At 46.9% G+C, this 27,334-nt stretch overlaps 1 protein-coding gene across 3 annotated transcripts in view; it reads right to left on the bottom strand.

The window, feature by feature from the left end:
• Window positions 1-23,941, bottom strand: part of RRM2B (ribonucleotide reductase regulatory TP53 inducible subunit M2B) — a 96,421-nt gene extending 72,480 nt beyond the window's left edge. For 2 of the 3 annotated variants that reach the window (XM_069220576.1, XM_069220575.1), the window contains exons 1-2: window positions 23,786-23,941; window positions 3,436-3,591 (exon numbers count right to left, since the gene is read on the bottom strand). In XM_069220576.1, the coding sequence (XP_069076677.1) occupies window positions 3,436-3,591; window positions 23,786-23,839 (210 nt within the window). In that variant the 5' untranslated portion in view covers window positions 23,840-23,941. Of the gene's footprint in view, window positions 1-3,435; window positions 3,592-23,769 lie in introns of all 3 variants that reach the window. The other variant, XM_069220577.1, reaches the window with a different exon arrangement.
• Window positions 23,942-27,334: the final 3,393 nt, after the last annotated feature.

The raw sequence follows: 27,334 nt of genomic DNA on the forward strand, positions 1-27,334 counted from the left end.
TTGATGTGTTCTGGAGTCCATCCTATTGTTGGCTGTACATCAGAGGATGTATCTTTTCCATTTTAGAGTGTACCATTTCCGTGTGCTTGGTCGCCTTGCTTCCCTTAAGATTTTCATTGTCCTAGGAGGAAGTTGTAGGTGTCCGAACTCAAAGTATTCAGGAGCCAAGCTGCTAGGTTGAACGCAGCTAGCTCTGGGTGGTAGACTTCCCTGTGCTGTACAGTTAGTACCAAGCCTGTCTTGCCCATATTAGGTCTATAAGGGTGATTTTGCTCCCGAGTCTCTGGCTTTCTTCAGCAACCTGTGGATTCTGGAAGTTGAAGGAAAGGTGTATGCAAATTTCCCTGACCAGTTTATTGACAGGGCATTCTGACCGGGAGTTTGGAAACCTAAAGGGCGAAGTGTTGGCATTTCACATTTGCTGCTGTTGAGAACAAGTCTATGCTTGGTGTGCTCCAGGTGTTGTAGATTCCTTGGGTGACTTCCTGCTTTAGCTCCCATTCATTTAAGTTGTTCTCCTTTCTGCTTAGTCTGCCTGCCTTCGTGTTGAGTTCTCCTGGTAGGTGAATTGCTTGTTGGGATAGTTGGTGCTGTATTGCCCAGTGCCAGATGTCTTGGGCTAGCTTTGACAGGATGAAGGACTGTGTTTCCCTCTGTTTGTTTAGGTAGAACATGGTAGCTGTATTGTCCATTTGTATCAGAACAGTTTTTCCGCTCAGGAGTGTTTGGGAAGCCTTTAAAGCTAGGAAGACTGTCTTCAGTTCCAGATAGCTGATGTGTTTCAATGTATCTGATTTATTCCATAGGCCCCGTACCCTCAGAGGGCAAGCGTGAGCCCAGCCATCTTTTGTGTGATGTATCCGTGGTTATGGTCACAGTAGGAGCTGGTGTTCTGAAGGTCCCCCCTATGCTTATGTTTGTTGTGTTCCACCATTGTATCTCCTTCTGTACCCTTGCTGTGACAACCACTAGATCCTCCCAGCTCCCTGTGGATTGTCACCATTTGCTGCAGATCCAAACTTGGATGGGCCGCATGTGTAACCCTGCTTGGGGGATCAATGGTATGCATGATGCCATCATGCCCAAGAGTCTAATGACTGTCCTTACTGTCAGAGACTGACCCCTCTGGTAGAGGCAAGTATGAGTCTTGATGGCTTCTATTCTTTTCTCGGCTGGGTATGCCCTTGCCCTTCTGGACTGCAGTGTGACTCCTAGGCATAGTTTCACTTGCTCTAAGTGAGGGGAAGACTTCTTCTGGTGTATGGTAAACCCTAGGAGTTGCGATGTCTGTATAACTGTTTGTAAGTCCTTCTTGCATTTTTTCATTAATTCGGCCTTTATTAGTCAGTTGTCCAGGTATGGGTAGACGTGGATCTCTTGCCTTCTTAAGTGTGCTACTACTGCAGATAGATTTTTGGTAAACACTCTTTTACGCTGAAGAGCAGCACTGTGAATAGGTAGTGTTCCTTGCCTAAGATGAACTGTAGGTATTTCTTGTGGCCCTTGTTCATGGGGATGTGTAGGTAGGCGTCCTTTAGGTCTAGGGTAGCCATGTAGTCTCCCATCCACAGTAGTGGGATTACCCCTTGTAAGTTTGTCATTTTGAAGCTCTGTGTTTGTATGAATTTGTTTGTGAACCGGAGGTCTAGGACTGGCCTCAAAGTTAGGTCTTGTTTTGGCACCAGGAAGTAAGGTGAATAGTTTCCTGTAAACCTCTCTTGCGCTGGGACAAATTCTATGGCTCTTTTTAAGAGCAGTTCTTGTGCTTCTGTTTTGAGCTGTTTTAGTTCTATCCCCTTGTAAGGCCTTGCCCTTAGTGGTCTCGGTTGGGGTTGTATGTTCAATTCTATGCAGTATCCGGGGAAGATAATGTTTAGGGTCCATTTGTCTGTGGTGATGTTCCTCCAAGCCTGGATGAACCCTTTGATTCTGCCCCCCGTGTTACGTGTTGAGGGTCCGTGGTTTAGCAGTCACTTGCTTGAAGCCCCCCCCACCCCTGGGAGTTTGTTCTCCCTTCCCCCCTGAAAGGGCTGTCTTGCTGGATGCTGCCACTGTCGATAAGGCTGAGATTGCGTGGTCTGAAAGGAAGACCCATGCTGCTGCCCCTGTTGTTGGCCCACATTGAAAGGCATTCTGCCTGTGGATCTTCTACTGGATGTGACCCTTTTAAGTGTGCCTCTGAACTGTAAGGCGCCCATAGCTCTTGCAGTCTCATTGTCCTTTTTTACTTGCTGTAGGATGTCACCCATATCCTGTCCGAATAGGGTTTCCCCGGTGAAAGGCATGCTTATTATGGATGCCTATAGGTCTGGCTTGAATCCTGATATCCTGAGCCAGACGTGCCTTCTTAAGGTGGTGCCTGTGCATATCTGTCTGCTGGCCGTATCTGTCGCATCCAGGGCTGACTTTAGGCATGTATTTGTGATGCCTTTTCCCTCCTGGATGATTGCCTCGGCCCTCTTTTTGTAATCCTCTGGGAGGTGCTACAAGATGTCTTCTATTTCCTGAAACTGCTGGTGCCTGTAACAGTTCATGAGGGCATTGGAATTGGCTATCCTCCTTTGCATGGCAGCTTCCCTCTCCATTTTTCTTCCCACTAGGTCCAGCCTCTTACTCTCTGTCTTGGGTGGTGGGCCTGTGGAGGTGGCCGCATTGTTTCTTTTCCCCACTGTGGTCACAATGATCGAGTCTGCGGGGTCATTCCCTTTGATATATTTGGGATCCTGTGTGGAGTATTTGTATTTTTTCTCTACTCTAAGGGCCAGATGTAGCAATGGTTTTTACCCATTCTGTGTCTATGGGAAAAAGTGTTGGTACATATGGCCCTAAGTGTGAATCCCCTGCGTTAGCTGGTTCCCTAAAAACCTCTTTACCCTAATCCAGTATGCTGGGCAGCATGGGCAAGTAGAGGTTTCCTTTTTGGGGTGGTAGTAGTGTTTCTAGGAGGAAGCATGATCACTCCGTTGATGTTCTTTGTTGAAAAAAAAAAACTTCTAAAACTTCAAAAAATTTCTGCGCACCTCAGTCGTGCTTCTAGACGTGATGGTGGAAAAATAAATCTGAAGATGGAAGCCACGCACAGAAACTTCCGGGGCACCGTCTGATGTCACACAAAGAACAGACTAAGCACCAAATGGTGGTCGGCGACACCCCCGAAAAAAGACTAGAACAGAAGACAGTTTCCAGACCCAACCACTAGATGGCAGAATTATGCACAGCATGTGAACCCAGAAAATGATTCATGCTACAAAACTGCCAATACATACAAACTCAAAAGAATGTTTATCGATAAAAAAGGTTAGAAAATGTACTGAAACTACAGGTAACTGTGGTTCTGTAGCAGAGAATATTATTTTAATGTAAAAAACACATTCAACATTTTTTTAGCAATAGTTTTAATTTAACTTTTGTGAAACTACAAATTAGGCATCTCACCTCTTCTGTAGTCCAAAATGAGGCCTGTGCCTTTTTATACATTTTCCAAATGTCAGGGTATTGGATTGGGAAAATAACAAATCGTCGTGGATTTTTCTTGAGAAGTGGCTCTTCATTCCCAATAGCTCCATTTTCAACAGCCTCTACAACATAACGCTGAATAGAAGAAAGGGTTTACCATTTAATAATAAGGTATTTTTTGTTGTTTTTGATAATTCAATGTATCAACACAATTTAGCACAGTTCAAAACAACAAACAATTCAATTATTATTTCATAATCCACATGAGGCAGGGAACATCAATGTAAGGCATAGGGCTAGAAAGATAACAAAGGAGGAGTTAGAAAATACCTTTATTTCTATGTTCTGCGTGCAGCACACATCACATTTTACAAATGAAGTAAGAAAAACAAACTACTCGAGATTAGGACATTCACCTCTATTGGTCACTGCGCTGTAAGAGACAGCCTCTCGAACACCCTTTTAGTCCACTGAGTACATACCTGTCTCTGGATTAACTCACTCAGAAATCCATGTATAGATCACATAAGAACAGGCTGACTTTTTGGCTTTGAGAAGCATTGGCACCATTTTTTTTTATTTACCTATTGTTATTGCTCTGGAGAGTGATGTGTGCAACTCACAACAAAAATGTTTGTGCCTCCATCATAATCCAAATTTGTTTCCACTTTTATTAAATATTAAATGTAACTAAATGTATTAAATTAAGTGTGTCCAGATTTATTGAAAAATGTATTCTGTAGCACTTAATTGTATCGCTACCATATCTTTAAATTCGGCCTAAGTAGAAAATGTAACTGAAAGCTTGACCCACTCTGAGTTTACTCGCACAAGTTTATATTTTTTTTGCATTACATGTTCTACAATATGTGTGTGAAGCGATATGCAAAGCAACTTCTAAAGAAAACTCGCACATTTTTCAAATTCTGTAGGTTTCTCAGGTATAATAGTCAATCAGGGATTGCCTTTGCAATTTGGCTAACCAAGCAACAATATAAATCCTAAATTGAGCCATTTTAATTTTACTGTTAGAAAAAACTATGCGTTGAAATGCTGAACGTGATCAACAGGCACAACAGTAAGATGTTCTAGTACTTTGCCATACAGTCTGCATTTAGTGTTAAACCCTTAAAATAGGGATAATATATCACAAAAGTGTTTAAAAACAGAAATTCCACGACCATTACAACCTTTACCCAATTGATTTGTCAATACCGAAATAAAACTTTCTGCTTTTGTATCTTCATTGAAAATCTCGAAGGCCCTTGGACCTCTCTGCCCATCAAATATTGGTTTCGAAATAATGATCTTATAAGCTTCTTTTATTACATTTTTACTTCATCAAATCTATTTATTTTGAAGATAAAGTACCTTTACCCATATATGAAAGGTGATAAGATATTCTCATCCAAACCATGAGCTAGGTGCTCGTTAGGGTGCAGATGCAAAACATGTTTCCACAGTGTTGAAGGGCAATTCAATATGACTGATTCCAAGAAAGCAATGATGCTAAAGTCTCAGTTAAGCATTCTACACTTGTATATTGACTACAATACATCTTTAATCCTTCTATGTAAATCGTCCATACATTTGGAAAAAGTCTCTACCTAGGGCATTAGTCTGTATCCTTGTACTTGACTATTAAACTACAGTTACAAATCTGGGTGAAATGGTTTGTATGATAATCACGGATTCGGGAATATTCTAAAACAAGGATGCTAACAAGCACCTACTCATGTTCGGTCTGAATTCTGATGGTGTAGCTAAGTTAAGCAGACCCATCATTAAAATTATACAAGGAGTGGGCTTTCGGTCCACCATTTTCAAACACTGGCTTCCTTTAACTAGCCTCTTTTCAGCCATTGGCTTCAGACTTTTGCAATCTTGCTTTGGCTCAGCCCAGTGGAACCTTGTTCTATCACCTAACGCTATTTGCTGTTTGTGTGTATAAGGAAATGCCTCCTTGGCATGGCTACCCCCTGGCTTTTTGCCTTTTGTTGATGCCAGTTGTGATTGAAAGTGTGATGGGACCCTGCTAATCAGGCCCCCGCACCAGTGCTCTTTCCCTAAAATGTACCTTTGTTCCCACAATTGGCACAGCCCTGGCACCCAGATACGTCCCTTGTAAATGGTCCCCATCGTACCAGTGGCCCTGATGCCACGGAAGGTCTCTAAGGACTGCAGCATGTCTTAAGCCACCCTGGGGACGCCTCACTCAGCACATGCACACTGCCTCACAGCTTGTGTGTGCTGGTGGGGAGAAAATTACTAAGTCGACATGGCACTCCCCTCAGAGTGCCATGCCCACCTCACACTGCCTGTGGCATAGGTAAGTCACCCCTCTAGAAGGCCTTACAGCCCTAAGGCAGGGTGCACTATACCACAGGTGAGGGCATGTGTGCATGAGCACTATGCCCCTACAGTGTCTAAGCAAAACCTTAGACATTGTAAGTGCAGGGTAGCTATAAAGAGTATATGGTCTGGGAGTTTGTCAAACACAAACTCCACAGCTCCATATTGGCTACACTGAAATCTGGGAAGTTTGGTATCAAAGTTCTCAGCACAATAAATGCACACTGATGCCAGTGTGGGATTTATTGTAAAATGCACCCAGAGGGCATCTTAGAGATGCCCCCTGAATACCAGTCCGACTCCTAGTGTTGACCAGTTTCTGCCAGCCTGCCACAACCAGACGAGTTTCTGGCCACATGGGGAGAGTGCCTTTGTCACTCTGTGGCCAGGAACAAATCATGTACTGGGTGGAGGTGCTTCTCACCAACCCCTGCAAGGACTGTAACACCTGGCAGTGAGCCTCAAAGGGTCATGCCTTTTGTTACCGCACCCCAGGGCATCCCAGCTAGTGGAGATGCCCGACCCTCGGGCCACTGCCCCCACTTTTGTGGCAAGGCTGGAGGAGATAATTAGAAAAACAAGGAGGAGTCACTCACCAGTCAGGACAGCCCCTAAGGTGCCCTGAGCTGAGGGGACCCCTGCCTTTAGAAATCCTCCATCTTGAGTTTGGAGGATTCCCCCAATAGGATTTGGGATGTGCCCCCCCTCCCCTCAGGGAGGACGCACAAAGAGGGTGTAGCCACCCTCCAGAACAGTAGTCATTGGCTACTGCCCTCCTGCCCTAAACACACCCCTAAATTCAGTATTTAGGGGCGACCCAGAAGCCAGGAAATCAGATTCCTGCAACCTACACAAAGAAGAAGGACTGCTGACATTGAAGCCCTGCAGAGATGACGGAGACGACAAATGACTTGGCCCCAGCCTTACTGCCCTGTCTCCAGACTCAAAGAACCTGCACAGCGACACATCCAACAGGGACCAGCAACCTCTGAAGCCTCAGAGGACTGCCCTGAACCCGAAGGACCAAGAAACTCCAGAGAACAGCGGCACTGTTAAAAAAGAGAAACAACTTTCCAACTTTCAAAGACATCACTCTTCCCACCGGAAGCGTGAGACTTCACACTCTGCACCCGACGCCCCCGAATCGAGCTCCAGAGAACCAACACCGCAGGGAGAACTCCCAGGCGACTGCGACCTCGTGAGTAACCTGAGATAATCCCCCTGGACCCCTACAGCGACGCATGCAGAGAGGATCCAGAGGCTCCCCCTGACCGCGACAGCCTGGAACAAAGAACTTGACGCCTGGACCAAGCACTGCACCCGCAGCCCCCAGGACCAGAAGGAACCGAACTTCAGTGCAGGGGTGACCCTCAGGCGCCCCACTGCCTAGCCGGGTTGGTGGCTGGCCTGAGAAGCCCCCCTGTGCCCTGCCTGCACCACTAGAGTGACCCCCGGGTCCCTCCATTGATTCCTATTAAAAACCAGATGCCTGCTTTGCACACTGCACCCAGCCGCCCCTGTGCCGCTGAGGGTGTGTTTTATATGTCGACTTGTGTCCCCCTCCAAGTGCTCTACAAAACCCCCCTGGTCTGCCCTCCGAAGACGCAGGTACTTACCTGTTGGCAGACTGGAACCGGGGCACCCCTGTTCTCCATAGGCGCCTTTGTGTTTTGGGCCCTCCTTTGACCTCTGAACCTGACCGGCCCTGGGTTGCTGGTGCGGTGACTTTGGGGTTGCCTTGAACCCCCAACGGAGGGCTACCTATGCCCAGGAACTTGAACTTGTAAGTGCCTTACTTTCCTGAAAAACTAACCAATACTTACCTCCCCCAGGAACTGTTGATTTTTGCACTGTGTTCACTTTTAAAATAGCCATTTTGACTAAAACTGTGTGTTACTGCTCTAATTCAAAGTTCTCTACTTACCTGTGTGGAGTACCTTGCATTTTATGTATTTACTTCAAATCCTGAATCTTGTGGTTCTAAAATAAATTAAGAAAATATATTTTTCTGTATAAAACCTATTGGCCTGGATTTAAGTCTTTGAGTGTGTGTTCCTCGTTTATTTTCAACAAATGCTTAACACTATGCTCTGATAAGTCTACTGCTCGACCACACTACCACAAAATAGAGCATTAGTATTATCTAATGTTTCCACTATCAACCTATTAGGGGAACCCTTGGACTCTGTGCACACTATCTCTCACTTTGAGATAGTATATACAGAGCCAACTTCCTACATTGGTGGATCAGCGCTGGGGTCTAAGACTTTGAGTTTGCTGGACTACTCAGCTAATACCTGATCACACAACTAAATTCCAAAAATTGTCATTAGAAACTGATTTTTGAAATTTGAGCTATTTTTCTAAATTTTTAAAAGTCCTGCTAGGGCCCTTTGTAAGTCCGTTAGCATTTCTTTTAGAGTTTAAACGTTTGTAAAAGTTTGGATTTAAGTTCTAGAAGTAGTTTTTAGATTCTTAAAACATAATCCCAACTTTTTGAGTGATAATGTCTAGCACAGATGAGATGGTGGAACTCAACCTCACCCCTTACCTGCATCTAGGGATGTCAGAGTTAAGGGCTCGCTGTAAGCTAAAAAATCTAAAGACTGGGTCCAACCCTACCAAAGTAAAGCTCCAGAAGCTTTTGGCAGAGTTTGCAAAGGGCCACCCCTCTGAGGATATTCATACAGATGGGGAAATTAGTGAACAGGAGGATGATATCCCCCCCTCCTCTCCTAACCAGGGAGAACAGGGTTTCTCAAACCCTGACTCCACAAGTAATAATCAGAGAGACTGGTTCTTCCACAGGGGAGACCTGTAACTCTGGAAGCATTGAGGGCAGCCTCAATGAAGATGATCTCATTTTTGCCAGGATGGCCAAAAGATTGGCTTTGGAGAGACAGCTCTTAGCAATAGAAAGGGAAAGACAAGAGACGGGTTTAGCTCCCATCAATGGTGGCAGCAACTTAGATAGGGTCAGAGAGAATATTGACATCCTAAAAATCCCCAAAGGGATTGTAACAAAATATGAAGATGGTCACACCTTTTGAGAGGTCTGGTGCAACAAGAAAAGTAAACACATCTCACTGGGGTGCTATAGTTTGGGAAATGTTCACTGGAAATTGTAGGGATAGACTCCTCACACTCTCTGGAAAAGATGCAGAATCCTATGACCTCATGAAGGCTACCCTGATTGAGGGCTTTGGATTCTCAACTGAGGAGTACAGGATTAGGTTCAAGGGGGCTCAAAAATCCTCGAGCCAGACCTGGGTTGATTTCGTTGACTGCACAGTCAAAACACTAGAGGGTTGGATAACTGGAAGTGGTGTAAATGATTATGATGGGCTGTATAACTTGTTTATGAAACAACATCTGTTAAGTAATTGTTTCAATGACAAACTGCATCAACATCTGGTAGACCTGGGTCCAATTTCTCCCCAAGAATTGGGAAAGAAGGCAGACCATTGGGTCAAGACTAGGGTGACCAAGAATTCATCAGGGGGTGACCAAAAGAAAGGGGGTCACAAAGCAACCACAGGTGAAGAGTGTTGAAACATCCAAGGGAAAAAGTAAAGAGTCTTCTACAGGGCCCCAAAAACCTGCTCAGGAGGGTGGGCCCTGAGCCTCTTCACAGTCCTCAGATTAGTATAAGGGTAAAAACTTTGATCCCAAGAAGACCTGGTGTCACATCTGTACTCAGCATGGACACCAAACTGGTGACAAGGCCTGTCCCAAGAAAAGTCCCACAACAAATACTGCTCCAGTTAGCACTGGAATAGCCAGTCTCTGGGTGGGATCAACAGTGTGCCCAGGGCAAATCAGGGTTCACACTGAAGCTACATTCGTTTCTGATGGTGGGGCGGATTTAGCCACACTTGCTGCCTGGCCGCCTAACATGCAAAAATACAGGCAGCAGCTCTTCATCAATGGGACTAGAGTAGAAGCCCTGAGGGATACAGGTGCCAGTGTCACTATGTTGACAGAAAAACTGGTTTCCCCAGGACAGTACCTGGCTGGACAGACATATCCAGTCACTAATGCTGACAATCAAACTAAAGTCCATCCCAAGGCAATGGTAACTTTAGAATGGGGAGGGGTCACTGGCCTGAAACAGGTGGTAGTCTCCTCTGCAATTCCAGTAGAATGTCTGCTAGGAAATGATCTGGAGTCCTCAGCATGGGCTGAGGTAGAGCTAAAGACCCATGCAGCCATGCTGGGTATCCCTGAACTGGTGTGTGTCAAGACAAGGGCACAGTGCAGGGCTCAGGGTGAAAAAGAAGTGCTGGAGTCTGGAATAATGGCCCAACCTTCCAAGAGAAAAGGAAAAAAGGCTGGGGAACCAGCTTCAACACAGCAAAAGAAACAGAACCTCTCTATCCAGGAAGAAGTTCTATCCCCTGAGGGAACTGAGTCCATGGAGCTGGGACCTTACCAGGTTGAGCTCTTGGGCCCAGGGGGACACTCAAGAGAACAACTGTGTAAGGGGCAAGACACTTGTCCCTCTCTTAAAGGCCTAAGACAGCAAGCAGCTGAGCAAGAAAAAGGAAATGTCAGTGGAACCCGCAGGGTCTATTGGGAAGATGGACTCCTTTACACTGAGGCAAGAGATCCCAAACCTGGTGCCACTAGGAGAGTGGTAGTGCCTCAGGAGTTTAGGAAGTTCATTTTGACCTTAGCCCATGACATTTCCTTTGCTGGGCATTTGGGACAAACCAAGACATGGGAGAGCTTAGTCAACCATTTCTACTGACCCAATATGTCCCAGAAGGTAAAGGAGTTTTGCACCTCCTGTGTCACCTGTCAAACCAGTGGTAAGACAGGTGGCCATCAAAAGGCTCCCCTCATTCCACTTCCAGTGGTGGGCATATCCTTTGATAGAGTGGGAGCGGACATAGTGGGTCCACGGAACCTTCCACAACATCAGGGAACCGGTATATCCTAGTAGTAGTGAATCCTGGAGCAATTCGCCTTAGGTCCACTACTGCCCCTGCAGTAGCCAAAGTACTCATTGGTATCTTTACCAGAGTGGGATTTCCTAAGGAGGTGGTTTCTGACAGAGGTACCAACTTCATGTCAGCTTACCTAAATCACATGTGGAATGAGTGTGGGGTTACTTACCAATTCACCACACCATACCATCCACAAACCAATGGTCTTGTTGAGAGATTTAATTACACATTAAAGGGCATGATCATGGGGCTCCCTGAAAAACTCAAAAGGAGATGGGATGTCCTCTTGCCATGCCTGCTTTTTTGCCTACAGAGAGGTGCCACAGAAGGGAGTAGGGTTTTCCCCCTTTGAGCTTATGTTTGGCCATCCTGTTAGGGGACCACTAGCACTTGTAAAAGAAGGCTGGGAGAGACCTCTCCATGAGCCTAAACAAGATGTGGTGGACTATGTACTACGCCTACGTTCAAGGATGCAGAGTACATGGAAAAGGCAAGCAAAAACCTTGAAGCCAGCCAACAGCTCCAGAAGATGTGGTATGACCAAAAGGCTGCTATGGTTGAGTTTTAGCCAGGGCAGAAAGTCTGGGTTCTGAAGACTGTGGCTCCAAGGGCACTTCAGGACAGATGGAGTGATCCTTACCCAGTTCTTGAGAAAAAGAGTCAGGTCACCTACCTGGTGGACTGAGGCACTAGCAGGACCCCCAAGAGGGTGATCCATGTGAATCGCCTCAAACTCTTTCATGATAGGGCAGATATAAACATGTTAATGGTTACAGATGAGGATCAGGAAGCAGAGAGTGAACCTCTCCCTGATATCCTCTGCACTGACCCTAAAGATGGCTCAGTAGATGGAGTGATCTATTCAGACACCCTCTCTGGCCAACAGCAGGCTGACTGCAGGCAAGTCCTCCAGCGGTTTGCTGAGCTCTTTTCTTTAACCCCTGGTCAGACACACCTGTGTACCCATGATGTGGACACAGAATACAGCATGCCTGTCAAGAATAAAATATTCAGACAGTCTGACCAAGTTAAGGAAAGCATCAAAGTGGAAGTCCACAAGATGCTGGAGTTGGGAGTGATTGAGCATTCTGACAGTCCCTGGGCTAGCCCAGTGGTCTTGGTCCCCAAACCTCACACAAAAATGGCAAGAGAGAGATGAGGTTTTGTGTGGACTACAGAGGACTCAACTCTGTCACCAAGACAGATGTTCACCCCATCCTAAGGGCAGATGAGCTAATAGATAAATTAGGTGCTGCCAAATACTTAAGTACCTTTGACTTAACAGCAGGGTACTGGCAAATAAAAATGGCACGTGGAGCAAAAGAGAAAACAGCATTTTCTACACCTGATGGGCACTACCAGGTTACTGTGATACCCTTTGGCTTAAAGAATGCCCCTGCCACCTTCCAAAGATTGGTGCATCAAGTCCTTACTGGCTTGGAGTCCTTTAGTGCAGCTTATCTTGATGATATTGCTGTCTTTAGCTCCAACTGGCAGGATCACCTGGTGAAGGTTTTACAGGCCCTGCAAGCAGCAGGCCTCTCTATCAAGGCATCAGATAGGGCAGGGTACTGTCGTTTACTTGAGACACCTTGTAGGTGGAGGCCAAGTTCAGCCACTCCAACCCAAGAGCCAGACTATTCTGGACTGGGTAGCTCCAAAAATCCAGACTCAAGTTGCGGCATTCCTTGGCTTGACTGGGTACTATAGGAGGTTTGTGAAGGGATATGCATCAATAGTGACACCCCTCACAGATCTGACCTCCAAGAAAATGCCCAAGAAAGTTAACTGGACCATGAACTGTCAAAAGGCCTTTGACACCCGGAAGTAAGCTATGTGTACAGCACCAGTTTTGAAAGCTCCAGATTATTCTAAGCAGTTCATTGTGCAGACAGATGCCTCAGAGCATGGGATAGGAACAGTCCTGTCCCAAACAAATAATGATGGCCTTGACCAGCCTGTTGCTTTTATTAGCAGGAGGTTACTCCCCAGGGAGCAGCGTTGGAGTGCCATTGAGAGGGAGGCCTTTGCTGTGGTTTGGTCCCTGAAGACGTTGAGACCATACCTTTTTGGTACTCACTTCATAGTTCAAACTGACCACAGACCTCTCAGATGGCTGATGCAAATGACAGGAGAAACCCCTAAACTATTGAGGTGGTCCATATTCCTACAGGGAATGGACTTTGTAGTGGAACACAGACCTGGGACTGCCCATGCCAATGCTGATGGCCTTTCCAGGTTCTTCCACTTACAAAATGATGACTCTCTTGGGAAAGGTTAGTCTCATCCTCTTTCGTTTGGGGGTGAGGGTTGTGTAAGGAAATGCCTCCTAGGCATGGTTACCCCTTTTTGCCTTTTGTTGATGCCAGTTATGATTGAAAGTGTGCTGGGACCCTGCTAACCAGGCCCCAGCACCAGTGCTTTTTCCCTAAACTGTACCTTTGTTCCCACAATTGGCACAGCCCTGGCACCCAGATACGTCCCTTGTAAATGGTCCCCATCGTACCAGTGGCCCTGATGCCACGGAAGGTCTCTAAGGGCTGCAGCAGGTCTTAAGCCACCCTGGGGACCCCTCACTCAGCACATGCACACTGCCTCACAGCTTGTGTGTGCTGGTGGGGAGAAAATGACTAAGTCAACATGGCACTCCCCTCAGAGTGCCATGCCCACCTCACACTGCCTGTGGCATAGGTAAGTCACCCCTCTAGCAGGCCTTACAGCCCTAAGGCAGGGTGCAATAAACCACAGGTGAGGGCATATGTGCATGAGCACTATGCCCCTACAGTGTCTAAGCAAAACCTTAGACATTGTAAGTGCAGGGTAGCCATAAAGAGTATATGGTCTGGGAGTTTGTCAAACACGAACTCCACAGCTCCATAATGGCTACACTGAAATCTGGGAAGTTTGGTGTCAAACTTCTCAGCACAATAAATGCACACTGATGCCAGTGTGGGATTTATTGTAAAATGCACCCAGAGGGCATCTTAGAGATGCCCCCTGAGTACCAGTCTGACTCCTTGTGCTAGGCTGACCAGTTTCTGCCAGCCTACCACAACCAGACAAGTTTCTAGCCACATGGGGAGAGTGCCTTTGTCAATCTGTGGCCAGGGACAAAGCCTGTACTGGGTGGAGGTGCATCTCACCTCCCCCCACAGGAGCTGTAACACCTGGTGGAGAGCCTCAAAGGCTCATGCCTTTTGTTACCGCACCCCAAGGCATCCCAGCTAGTGGAGATGCCCACCCCTCCGGCCACTGCCCCCACTTTTGGCGGCAAGGCTGGAGCAGATAGTTAGAAAAACAAGGAGGAGGCACCCACCCACCAGTCAGGACAGCCCCTAAGGTGCCCTGAGCTGAGGTGACCCCTGCCTTTAGAAATCTTACATCTTGAGTTTGGAGGATTCCCCCAAAAGTATTAGGGATGTGCCCCCCTCCCCTTAGGAAGGAGGCCCAAAGAGGGTGTAGCCATCCTCCAGGACAGTAGCCATTGGCTACTGCCCTCCTGACCTAAACACCCCCCTAAATTCAGTATTTAGGGGTGACCCAGAACCCAGGAAATCAGATTCCTGCAACCTACACAAAGAAGAAGGACTGCTGACCTGAAAGCCCTGCAGAGACGACGGAGATGACAACTGACTTGGCCCCAGCCCTGCCGGCCTGTCTCCAGACTCAAAGAACCTGCACAGCGACACATCTGACAGGGACCAGAGATCTCTGAAGCCTCAGAGGACTGCCCTGAACCCGAACGACCAAGAAACTCCAGAGAACAGCGGCAGTGTTCAAAAACAGCAACAACTTTGCAACTTTCAAAGACTTCACTCTTCCCGCCGGAAGCCTGAGACTTCACACTCTGCACCCGACGCCCCTGGCTCGAGCTACAGAGAACCAACACCGCAGGGAAGACTCCCAGGCGACTGCAACCTCGTGAATAACCTGAGACAACCCCCTTGGACCCCCACAGCAACACATGCAGAGAGGATCCAGAGGCTCCCCCTGACCGCGACTGCCTGGAACAAAGAACTCGACGTCTGGACCAAGCACTTCACCCACAGCCCCCTTGGGTAGTGGCGCCCTCCTCACATTAACCATGACACAACATCAACACTTTCCACCTATCCTAAACACTGCAGTGACCATACATGTAGCTCTGCTGTTGAAGCCTTCCAAACAGGCTTTGGGGCTAACTGTGCACACCTGCACTATGTCAGCCAACAGTATTTCCTCATTCACAGTCCCGATTTTTTTTCTTGGGACCTGTTCACAAACTGCATTTTGTAGTATATGAAGTAGCACTACTGTAGTACAATTCACATACTACAAAAAGCTAATCTCTAACCTAAAAGCAGAGAGCCCCGCATTCACATTTTCTATCTTATCAATGCAGGCACCTGTGCAACCACAAGTACGCCTAGAGTGGCTGGAAAATGGTGAATACTTACTACAAAATGGGAGGGGTTTAGGAAAACTTAAGCAGGGGTTTAGGAAGTAAAAAGCTACTACAAACCCCCACTCCCAAAGAGTACGCTCCTTGCTAGTCACAATTTACACTTCTAAAGTTACTACAGCCCTAAAGTTGTAAAAAAACAGTAAATGTACCCCACACCAGCTTTGGAGTGAGTCAAGCAAGTTATTGTGCCTCTGTCACTATATTCATAATAAATGACCCCAGTTTACTGCCACCTATTGTTTTTAGCATTCCTCTGGAACCAAGAATAACCTGTCATTGGCATCCCTAGCAAGGAATTTTTTTTAAACATTGATCCCCTGTACATTTATAGTGGAAATTTCAGCCCCTACCATAGCACTTTCTGAGCCTCTCCCTATCTTTTCCCCATAGTGTTTATGGTAATGCCATACATTCAGGAACCACAGATAATGTGTTTAAATTACAGTATATTATGTCATTCTGTAAGACAAAGAACAAACAAACCACAAGCAGTTCACATGGCGGGTGGCACCGTTTGAAAACCAGGTCCCATAACTTCAACAACCATAGTCATGCATGTACAGCATGGCCACCAACATCAGGATCAGATTAAAATCACCATAATTAACAATCCACAATTTTAAACAAATCTTGGACATGTCTGGATTCTTTCTGTTGCAACTGATTGGAGGCAATGGATCTTACAATTTAAGTCATCATACTGTCAAAAGTCCTAGCAAATAAGTCACTTGACTGGGTCACACATTCTTGCAGCAGGATTTCCCTTTCCAAAAGCAAAAGGTAAACACCTTTCCATGTAAGTAAAGTCTATTGACTGGCCTATTTGAAAATTCCAAGTTGTGTGCTGTTATAAGGGAACATCCCGTGCCTTCTTCTAAAGTAACACACACAATGGCCAGAGAATGGAAACACAGTAAATGTGAGCGCCATGAATGAATACTCGTAACTACTGTATCCCTGTGTTAGGAATTGGAAGTCGGTAATTGCTTGTGTGAGTCCGGTAATACAAGCCATAAAATCATTTGTCTTGTGTGCCGTATGTAAGAGATGTAACATATCTAACTCTGTTTTTTCTACACAAAATGGGCCTGATTATGACCTTGGCCAATGGGATAATCCGTCACATAAGTGACAGATAGCCCGCTTGCCATTTTACAAGTTCCATAGGATGTAATGGAACCTGTAAAACAGCAGGCAGGATATCCTTCACGTTTGTGACTGAGTATCCCATCCGCCAAGGTCGCAATCAGGCCCAATATGTTTTCCCCCCATCAGTACCTTCTGGTCTAGTGAACTAGGGGGGATATTAAAAATCACTCGGAGTTTTGTTGTTATTCCTAGGTTTCGTTTATTGTCAAATATATTTTTTTTTAATCACCCGGAAAAGAAAAGGATCCAAATGTAGTTATGCAGCAGAAACTACCAATGAAGCCAGATCCACGGCGTTGCAGTTAGGTGGAAGGGCAGAACACCCCTGTGTAACATTTCCTGGGTTAAAAAAGCAGCAAGCTGCAATGAAAGGGGGGAAGCCTGCTGAAGTCTTGTGCACTCAACTCAAGGATATCTGGAAGATCAGTGAAACTAATTGATGCACACAGATACATTTTAAGACAGGGGCAAAGTAGGCTCTGGCCCATGCCCCAGCTTGTCAGGAGGTGCCCTTATAGAGCCAGCTCTGTTCTTGCCCTGATGACCTTGAATAATTCCTAACATATTATGTTAAATACTGTTTTTCTTTATTTTTTTTATGTGGGGGGGATTACAGTAGTCCTTTACAGACATTTTTTTCAGAGAAATGTTTGTTTTTCAATACCATGCAACATCCATAAACAGTTTCTTTTAGATCAAAACAGGACCTCGCATATAAGAAATGGGAGGGGGGTCACAAAAGGTATTTGCAATAATATTGGTGGGCTACTGCTGAATTATAATATTGAAAATGCACATTATTATCCTTAAATATTAGAAGTAAACACATTTAGAATTTGTACCAGTGTGCCTATGCACTGTCAGCGATCTGGCCAATTAATTCATGAAAGAGATCAAATTGGATCCTAAATTCAAATCTTCTACGAACAGGGCCCACAGAACAATTTGGCCTAGGGTCCCCAAAATCCTTACGATGTCTCTGGATGCACACAGAACGTGATATATGTCTCATTTGAAACTGATAACTCTGAAGACTTACTATTTCAATGATGTAAGTGATTATGTCTGGGGCCCACCTTTGGGAAAGTCCTATATTTAATGCTAGTGCGGTACACCCTACCTCTTATGTTGTATGTCCGATGAGTGTTGTGAGGTAGATTGTACAATATGTTTGTTCCGCCACACTAATTTAATGTATTTATTTACTCAGGTGATAACCTGCCACAATATGTACAGTGCAGCTTATACCATCTCCATGCGCCACCATGAACCCACTGTCAAATACAACACTCCATCGCACCTGACACTACGTCACATGTTACAACACAGCACAACAGTGACAAACTAAAACTTACGCCGCTATCACATAGGAGAAGTCAGCTCTCACAATCCCAACCCTGCAGAGCACCAACCCACCACTCAGGAGTTGGCTAACTCAAAAACACACACTCCAGATAACAATGCTACTCCTCATTATCTCAACACCCCTTTGGTACAGAGAACGAAGGGAACGATAAGCCCCTACCACCTACTATGTGCTTTTCATTAAATAATTTAACTGGTTCGGTGTGGAGGATGGCTCAGTGCTGTCCTCCGCACCTGTCCTCGTGTGCTCCAGCCCGCCTTTGAACCCGAGGCAGGTCATCCCTCTGATGCAAGCACCAGAGGAATTTACTTTCACTTATTTGAGCCTCAGGAGCTAGGGAAGAGCTTAACCAGCATCAAGGATGGATTTTTTTCTCTTTGAAATGATGATCAGCGCCCATGAGATGCTGATGCCATTACACAGAAAATGAAAGTGAAATGAGCAGATTGGCTCATTTCCCTTTCATTACATCAGTCTACTGTGATAAATTATCTCATCCCCCAAAGAACAGATTCAGACAGGAAAGGTATCATTGGAAAGGGTAGAATTCCTCCTTTCTAATGTCACCTTTCCCTAGTGGATCCTTGTTTGGGGATCGCCGCAGGAGGGAAATCTCCAAGCAGGGATCCACCTCACCAAGCACATTTTTGAGGTGGGATCTGCCCCTTGCAATGAGCAAGTGTTCTTCCCTCCCCCAGGCCAAAAAGTCTTTCTGCGCTCAGGGGTGCAGAAAGCCCACTAGACATCAGGGATTGGCTTAGTTTTTTTGTGCTAAATAGGTGGGGGTCAGACCTATCCCCCACCTACTATATAAATCCCAGCAGTCTTTCTACCCCTCCCATAGGGGGCAGATAGGAATCCTTTTTGTCCAGTCTGCCCCCAGTGGGGGTGGTAAGCGGGGGTAAGCCCACTAGACCACTGGGTATTTTTTGAGGAGGTGAGCGGCCCCCCTGGCAATGGTCTAGTGCCCCAGGCAGGGGCAGATTGGAGGTTCTTACCTCCAATCTGGCTACAGGGGACAGAAAGCCCACTAGACATCAGGTGTAGGAAGTTGGCTCTGTATGTACTATTTCAAAGTAAGAAATAGCATGCACAGAATCCAAGGGTTCCCCTTGTGGGTAGGATAGTGGCAAATATAGATAATTCTAATGCTCTATTTTGTGGTAGTGTGGTTGAGCAGTAGGTTTAGCAGAGGGTAGTGTTAAGCATTTGTTGTACACACACAGGCAATAAATGAGGAACACACACTCAAAGACAATTCCAGGCCAATAGGTTTTTATGTAGAAAAATATATTTTCTTAGTTTATTTTAAGAACCACAGGTTCAAGATTTACAAGTAATACTTTAAATGAAAGGTATTTCACTCGGGTATCTTAGGAACTTTGAATCAGCCAAAAAGCATGTACAGTTTTGGCAAAAATGGCAATAAGCTTTTTTAAAACTAGATAGTGCAAATTTCAACAGTTCCTGGGGGAGGGAAGTATTTGTTAGTTTTGCAGGTAAGTAAACCACCTACAGGGTTCAAAGTTGGGTCCAAGGTAGCCCACCGGTGGGGGTTCAGGGCAACCCCAAAGTTACCACACCAGCAGCTCAGGGCCAGTCAGGTGCAGAGGTCAAAGTGGTGCCCAAAACACATAGGCTTCAATGGAGAAGGGGGTGCCCCGGTTCCAATCTGCCAGCAGGTAAGTACCCGCGACTTCGGAGGGCAGACCAGGGGGGTTTTGTAGGGCACCGGGGGGACACAAGTCAGCACAGAAAGTACACCCTCAGTGGCACGGGGGCGGCCGGGTGCAGTGTGCAAACAGACGTCGGGTTCGCAATAGGTTTCAATGGGAGACCCAGGGGTCTCTTCAGCGAAGCAGGCAGGCAAGGGGGGGGCTCCTCGGGGTAGCCACCACCTGGGCAAGGGAGAGGGCCACCTGGGGGTCGCTTCTGCACTGGAGGTTGGATCCTTCAAGTCCTGGGGGCTGCGGGTGCAGTGTCTTTACCAGGCGTCGGGTTCCTGGAAGCAAGCAGTCAGGTCAGGGGGAGCCTCTGGATTCCCTCTGCATGGGTCGCTGGGGGGAGCTCAGTGGGGGTCAACTCTGGCTACTCACAGGGTCGCCGTCGCGTCCTCCCTGTAGTGTTGGTTCTCCATAGGTCGAGCCGGGGGCGTCGGGTGCAGAGTGGAAAGTCTCACGCTTCCGGCGGGAAACATGTGGTCTTTAAAAGTTGCTTCTTTGTTGCAAAGTTGCAGGCTTTGTGGAACAGGGCCGCTGTCCTCTGGAGTTCTTGGTCCTTTTAGATGCAGGGTAGTCCTCTGAGGCTTCAGAGGTCGCTGGACCCTGGGGAGTGCGTCGCTGTTGCAGTTTTTCTCGAAGTGGGGAGACAGGCCGGTAGGGCTGGGGCCAAAGCAGTTGGTGTCTCCGTCTTCTCTGCAGGGCTTCAGGTCAGCAGTCCTTCTTCGTCTTAGGTTGCAGGAATCTATCTTCCTAGGTTCTGGGGGTCCCTAAATACTCAATTTAGGGGGGTGTTTAGCTCTGGGAGGTCAGTAGCCAATGGCTACTAGCCCTGAGGGTGGCTACACCCTCTTTGTTCTCTTCCCTGAGGGGAGGGGGCACATCCCTAATCCTACTGGGGGAATTTCTAGAAGTCAGAGTCACCTCAGCTCAGAACACCTTAGGGGTTGTCCTGACTGGCCAGTGACTCCTCCTTGTTTTTCTCATTATCTCCTCTGGCCTTGCTGCCATAAGTGAGGCCGTGGCCTGAGGGGGCGGGCATCTCCACTAGCTGGGATGCCCTGTGGCACTGTAACAAAGGGGGTGAGTTCCTGCAGGGGGAGGTGAGAAGCACCTCCACCCAGTACAGGCTTTGTTCCTGGCCACAGAGTGACAAAGGCACTCTCCCCATGTGGCCAGCAACATGTCTGGTGTGTGGCAGGCTGGTAAAACTAGTCAGCCCACACTGGAAGTCGGGTATGTTTTCAGGGGGCATCTCTAAGATGCCCTCTGGGGTGTATTTCACAATAAAATGTACACTGGCATCAGTGTGCATTTATTGTGCTGAGAAGTTTGATACCAAACTTCCCAGTTTTCAGTGTAGTCATTATGGTGCTGTGGAGTTTGTATATGACAGACTCCCAGACCATATACTCTTATGGCTACCCTGCACTTACAATGTCTAAGGTTTTGCTTAGACACTGTAGGGGCATAGTGCTCATGCACCTATGCCCTCACCTATGGTATAGTGCACCCTGCCTTAGGGCTGTAAGGCCTGTTAGAGGGGTGACTTATCTATGCCATGGGCATTGTGAGGTTGGCATGGCACCCTGAGGGGAGTGCCATGTCCACTTAGTCATTTTCTCCCCACCAGCACACACAAGCTGGCGAGCAGTGTGTCTGTGCTGAGTGAGGCGTCCCCAGAGTGGCATAAGACATGCTGCAGCCCTTAGAGACCTTCCCTGGTATCAGGGCCCTTGGTACCAGGGGTACCAGTTACAAGGGACTTACCTGGATGCCAGGGTGTGCCAATTGTGGAGACAAAGTTACTGTTTTAGGGAAAGAACACTGGTGCTGGGGCCTGGTTAGCAGGCCTCAGCACACTTTCAAATCATAACTTGGCATCAGCAAAGGCAAAACGTCAGGGGGTAACCATGCCAAGGAGGCATTTCCTTACACCAGGGATTTTTTTTATGACAATATGGGTGGGAGCAGCTCACATAGGCATTGGGCCTAGCACCTGCCTTTATAACCCCCAGCAGCCTTTCTCCCCCTGTGAGGGGCAGATAGATGTTTTCCTCCAATCTGCCCTGGTGGGGCAGAAAGTCCACTAAACCACCAGGGATTATATTTGGAGGGGAGCGACCCCCGGCAATAGGCTAATGCCTGCCCCCCACACCCAGGCGCAAAGGACTTTCTACCCACCCCACCACACCCTCCCGGAGGCATACTTGAGGTTGTTACCACCAATCTACCCCCGGGGGGGAAGCCCACTAGACACCAGGGGTGTTTTGTGGAGAAATGGGTGTGGGCAGCCCAGGCATTGGACTTAACCCCACCCCTCAAATGACCCACAACATTCTTTCTGCCCCCCCCCCCCCCCACCCAGTGGCAGAAAAGAGATCTTTTACTCCAGTCTGCCCCGGTGTGAGGAGCAGAAAGCCCACTAGACACCAGGGAGTTTTTTTATTGCTACAAGGTGTGGGAGTGGCCTGTCCACTTGTTCAAACATCAGGCCTAGCCTACACTTCCAATACGAACCCAGCAGCCTTTCAGCCCCCATGGGGACTAAAGCATCCCAATCCTTTTGGCAAGAAGGGAAATTTTGATTTCAGATGATTAAGATTAGATATATATATATATATATATATTCCCTTAAAGAAAACAATGGTTACAGGGACGTTATAGTTAGGTTCTGAATTTACTAGCACATACCATAGAAATTCAGCAGTTATAGTTACAGTTATTTCAAGTATCTATAACTAGTGGCCTAAGGTAACTATAACACGCACCCCCAACATGAACTGTTTTGTCTTCTGTAATTTTACTGCTAATGTTTCATTGACATTTTTATTTACATTATAAAAGTTGTCATGAGTTCTGTAATATCTGGGGTAATTAGCAGTGCATTGCGAGGGCGCAAGTTATAGTTAGCTTAAGTTGTGAGTTATAGTTACTTGAAATCTGTGCAGGGAAACAGAAAAAGCTATTGCGCTCAAAGAGAGGGAGCTGCATCTTTAGCAGCTCTCACAGAGAGGGACCTGCATCAGAGAGGAAGTTGCATTTCTAGCAGTTCCCTCTCTGTGAAAGCAATGCCAGCTTCCACAGAAGGCAGGGAGCCGGATGGAACTGCGGGAACCTTCAGGCTCCCATGCGGTCCCATTGCACACTGGGTGCCCTGGAGGGCACCCAGGAGAGATGGCTAGGCCCCAGGGGACAGGGTCCTGGAGTCAAATCAGCCAGGGGAGTGGGGCCACGGTCCACCCCAAAAAAGAAGGCCAGGCCCTGGGGGATGGGGCCCCCAGGGTCGAAGTCGGCCCGGGTAGGGGGCCTGTGTGGCCCCCTCATGAACTTATAGAGGGCCCTGTGGGATGGGACCCCCAGGTCTGAAAAGGCCAGGGTAGGAAGGGGCACACACAATGGACATGAGCCCAATGAGGTAGCACTTACTAGAGAGCCAGTACAAAGTGCTCAAGCTGGGTAGACATTGTGTGCAAAGCTATACATATATATATATTCATTCACTGAAAAAAATAAAGGTTACAGGGACTTTATAGTTAAGAAATACAGTCCCTGTAACCTTTACATTTGCATTTGTAAGTGCTTCCTGATAAGATAAGAATGTGATAAAAAATATATATATATATATATGTATATAGATGAATGACGTGTCGACATTTAATTCTATTGCTATGTTTGTGCCCTTCCCGTTTTTGGTTGTGAAAATCTGGTCACCCTATCAATGGGAGAAATACATTCTCCCTATTCTGTTGTTTTCTAATTTCCAACTTCACCCTTCTAAAATGTTGGCATGTTATGTGACAGGTGAATGGCTTTCCTCAACCAGTGGACATGTACTCCAATAAGAAAGAGAAAGGCTTCCCTCATGCACCCTCCCCCATCACGTCGCATTAAACACAACACATAAACACAGTTTCTAAAGTCGAGTCTATCGGTGGAAAATCAAAATTACATGCAATTAGTCGGAACATTCTTAAAGCGCTGTATTGCCGACCAACTGCGCTGAAAATAAGAAGCAAGGCGACTAGCAACTCAGTACGTCACCCGTAATCCGTGTCAACGTACTACTGTGTATTTACGTTATACGTATCCTCCTTTTTAACGCGCTGCTCTACGCAAACATCACTTCCGGATGAGGGTTCTGGGTCACGAGAATGTTTCCTGCGCAGATCTGCCCTACAAGTCAGACCAGGGCTAACGTAACGCTTGTGCAGGCGGTGTACTTTTGGCAACCACCGAGCCTACAGGCAGAATAAAAAGACATTTTGGGGGTAGATTTTGCACGCGGCATAAATGTCTTTCCGACGCACGAGTGACTGATATGATTAAACTTACTTCAAGCGTCTTTTACCTGATCTTTTTGTAATATCGTTGTTTCCTGCCGCGTAAAACCAGCATCTCCCATCCTGGATTCAAGAGTGTTCTGTTGACAGACTGCGACTGCGGTAGTGCAGAACTGAAGCACCAGCTCCTGTTTAAAGGGGCAGCCCTCTTCAGGGCTAGGGGGCAGGAGGAGGGGGTGCGGGTGTAGGAGGAGTCACGGGAAAGCAGTTGCTGCACCGATGGGAAGAGGCAATGTTTAACACACACAGCAAAACCAGTCTATTTAATTCACTCAGATACTGCGCAAAACACGGTTCAGATTGCAGTATACTTTATTTCAGGGCGGGATATTTTTTGCCACGTCTTACAGGCATCTTTCTGTTGTTTCACATTCTTATCAAATTTTTAACTTGTGCGACACAACTCCACAGTCGATGGTTTTCAGCCCTTTAGAATGTATAATAATAAGGAATGTCTGTTTATTTTCAATTTTTCATGTCGCCTATTCCTTTAGAGGTTTGTGCCTAATCAAGAGTAATAATGAGATACAAGTGAGTTACCGCAGAAAATAGGAGTGTTGATCAACATTTATTTGGGGTGAGAGTTCGTATATGAATGGGGAACGCTTAGCAGTTATACTTAATCCTGAAAGCTTAAAGTACCTGATAGAGTATATTACGCATAGGAAGTTACTGCAGAGAATAGAAATAAGCAATTTCGAGTCATATCTGGGAGGGTATGGCCAGTGTGGGAACTTCCTTTACATTGAATGGCACTAGCCCAAAGAAAGGGGTTCTGGGATAGAGTGGATGCATGCCTGAACTCAGTTCTGGAGATTACACAATTGAAAGGGCAACACTCATGGTACTGGGTATATGGAGTGATATCCTAGCAACAAGGCATACTCAAACAGTTGGTAATATGGGGTTGATTGTGGCCCAAAGAGATATTGCAAGGCTACGCCAGTCCCAACATTTGCTAAATGGTGCATAAATATGGACTGCTGTATGTTGGTTGAGGAATATGTATATGAAGCCAGGGGCTACTCTTAAAATGTTCAAAAATATAGGGTCTTTTGTCAAAATATAGGGATCAGTGGTAGAGAACCAGCACAGTGGGTACCATGGACTCCGAAAGACAAGTGGGAGGGAGATGAATTAGTGGGACTCTAGAAGAGCAAGCTGAACAACAGCTGAAAAAAGCTCGGAGACATTGTAAATATACCCAGTATGTGATGGGTGATAACCAAAAGATGTAAAATAAATTTTTCAGTTACAGTGTCACTGTAAACGGTCTACGTTTATGTTCTATATTTCAAAGAATATTGTTAACGAAAAAGCAATAAAAATGTTTTTTGTTTCTAAAGAAATATTGATCTCGGGATGAAAGCACTCAAACTGCATCAACCCCCACGCAATCCCTAATTTGTAGAAATGCAATGTCATTGTTCCTGTTAATGATTGGGGTTGTAAAAGAAGCTGTCTTGCTATTCTTTTAAAGCATTGCTAAATTGTATATCTTAATATCCAGCATATGCCTTTCAATCAGTATTCTCCCCCTAGAACAGACTATGGTTAGGGCCAAATGGGGGCGTGGGCAAGATGACGACCGTTGAATAGCTTCTCTACTGGTCCAGAAATAATCCTGTTGGGCACCCTATCTGGGACCCCTGGATGCCAGAACTGTGAGTTCCCTGACCCCAGGCGAGACAACTCGTTTTGCCCACTGGTGAAGGCTGGTGCGCCAGAGAGCTGCGTGGCCGATAAGAGGCAGGGCCTTGCCGGGACCTGTTTAGCTGCCGAGCAGGCTGAGGAGGTGCGTTACATGGCGGCCCCGGCTGTCAGCGTGCCCATTTTGACTGGCGACCCTTGCTGCCTCCACCGGAGGAGGCGGCGTGCAGACTGTGTGGCACATGTAGAGTGCAGCGTTGCCTCTTGAGTGTGAGAGGCATAGAAACGCCATGTAGTGAAGACGCGCTCGTAGGACAGCAAGCTGGGTGTGCAAGGGCCCAGGACTCAGGTGAGAGCGCACCATAAGCCACGGCCCTCTCTGGAGGATCGAGGAAGCAACCCCCCCCCACTTTATGGCATCCTGTGTGGCTCCTGACAGGTGGGGAACTGGGTGCAGTCTGGTACCAGAGAACTCTGACACAGCTTGTAGGAGAAACACGGGGAGGGCTCATGTCCCCTCTGGAGGCACTAGTGGTAGCAGTCACGCCGAAACAATGATGCAACAGAGAATGACTCTTTCATATGACCAGCTGTGTGGGACTTGGCTGACAAATTGTGAAGGCCAGACACGACACAGAGGACCTGGACATTACTGATCGGCTCTGGAGCACCAGGGATGTTTATTCTTGAGCGACCCCATTTGATCACGCTTCGGGGTGTGTGAAGCGCCACAGTGGGGAAGGGCTATCGACCCTCGATCAGGGAAATGCCACTATTCTTTGTTTCGGTTAATTTGGTAGCTGGGAACACTAGATAGAGTCGCACACAAGTAAGTGGGCTCCCCCACCTGGCAGGACTCATGGTCAAACCAAAAGCAGCACGGTTGCCGCCACTTGCTGAAGGAGTGATGCCACTCCTGCCTACCATTGCTAAAGATAATGCGGCAACCCTCCAACAGGTGAACGGAACTCTACTTGTTCATTCTGAGCAATTCGATAAGCTCTTACAAGCAGTTCTGGACACCAAAACAACATTAGAAGTAAAAGTAGACTCTGTGGCGCAGGAGGTTAATTTGCTCAGAGTTCTCCACTGTAAATTAGACGAAAGGGTGTCTGGGAACGAGGATTTATTAGCAGTGGTACAACCAGAGGTTAAGGACCTTCAGAGCCAGGTAACACAGCTGACAGCAGAAGTCTTTTCTCTACAACACAGGGCAGAAAATGTGGAGGGATGCTCTCAAAGAAATAATATTTGCTTTCTGGGATCTCCAGAGCGGATGGAGGTGTTCAGTACTGGATCATTCCTTGAAACATGGTTGAAGGCCACTGTGCTCGCGAACAGTGTACCACCTTTCTTCTCCATAGAAAGAACACATCGGATCCCGGGAAGGCCTCCACGACCTGGAGCCCTGCTAAGGCCGCTATTAGCCCACCTCCTTAATTTCCGGGACCGTGATCTGATTCTCCAGAGCTTCTGCACACGCAGGGGCCTTGGAGGTTCGACAACACTGACATCACAGCCTACCTGACTACACAATGGAGGTGCAACACAAGCAAACTTCATACATAAAGGTCAAACAATTACTTCGTAAGTGTAACATTACTTACTCCTTGCTGTTTCTGGCTTGTCTCCGGGTGGTGGATGAAGGAAAGAGTCACATTTTCCCTTCACCTGAAGATGCATGGACATGGTTGCATGCCAAAGGCTTGATCAAATCGCACTGTGAGGACCCTCTATAGGGAGCCTGGCTGACACCCCAGCGCAAAAAGAGATCTGGCATCAAGATGCGCCCTTCCAAGGCGCAGGCGGGCGTGGGCCAAGCACAGGCACTAATTGTGGCGACCCAAATCACATCCAATCCATATAATGCCCTCCGTGATGATAAGGCAACGGACTCTGACTCGTCG

The sequence above is a fragment of the Pleurodeles waltl genome, chromosome 2_2 (genome assembly GCF_031143425.1).
Source record: "Pleurodeles waltl isolate 20211129_DDA chromosome 2_2, aPleWal1.hap1.20221129, whole genome shotgun sequence".
NCBI lineage: Eukaryota > Metazoa > Chordata > Amphibia > Caudata > Salamandridae > Pleurodeles > Pleurodeles waltl.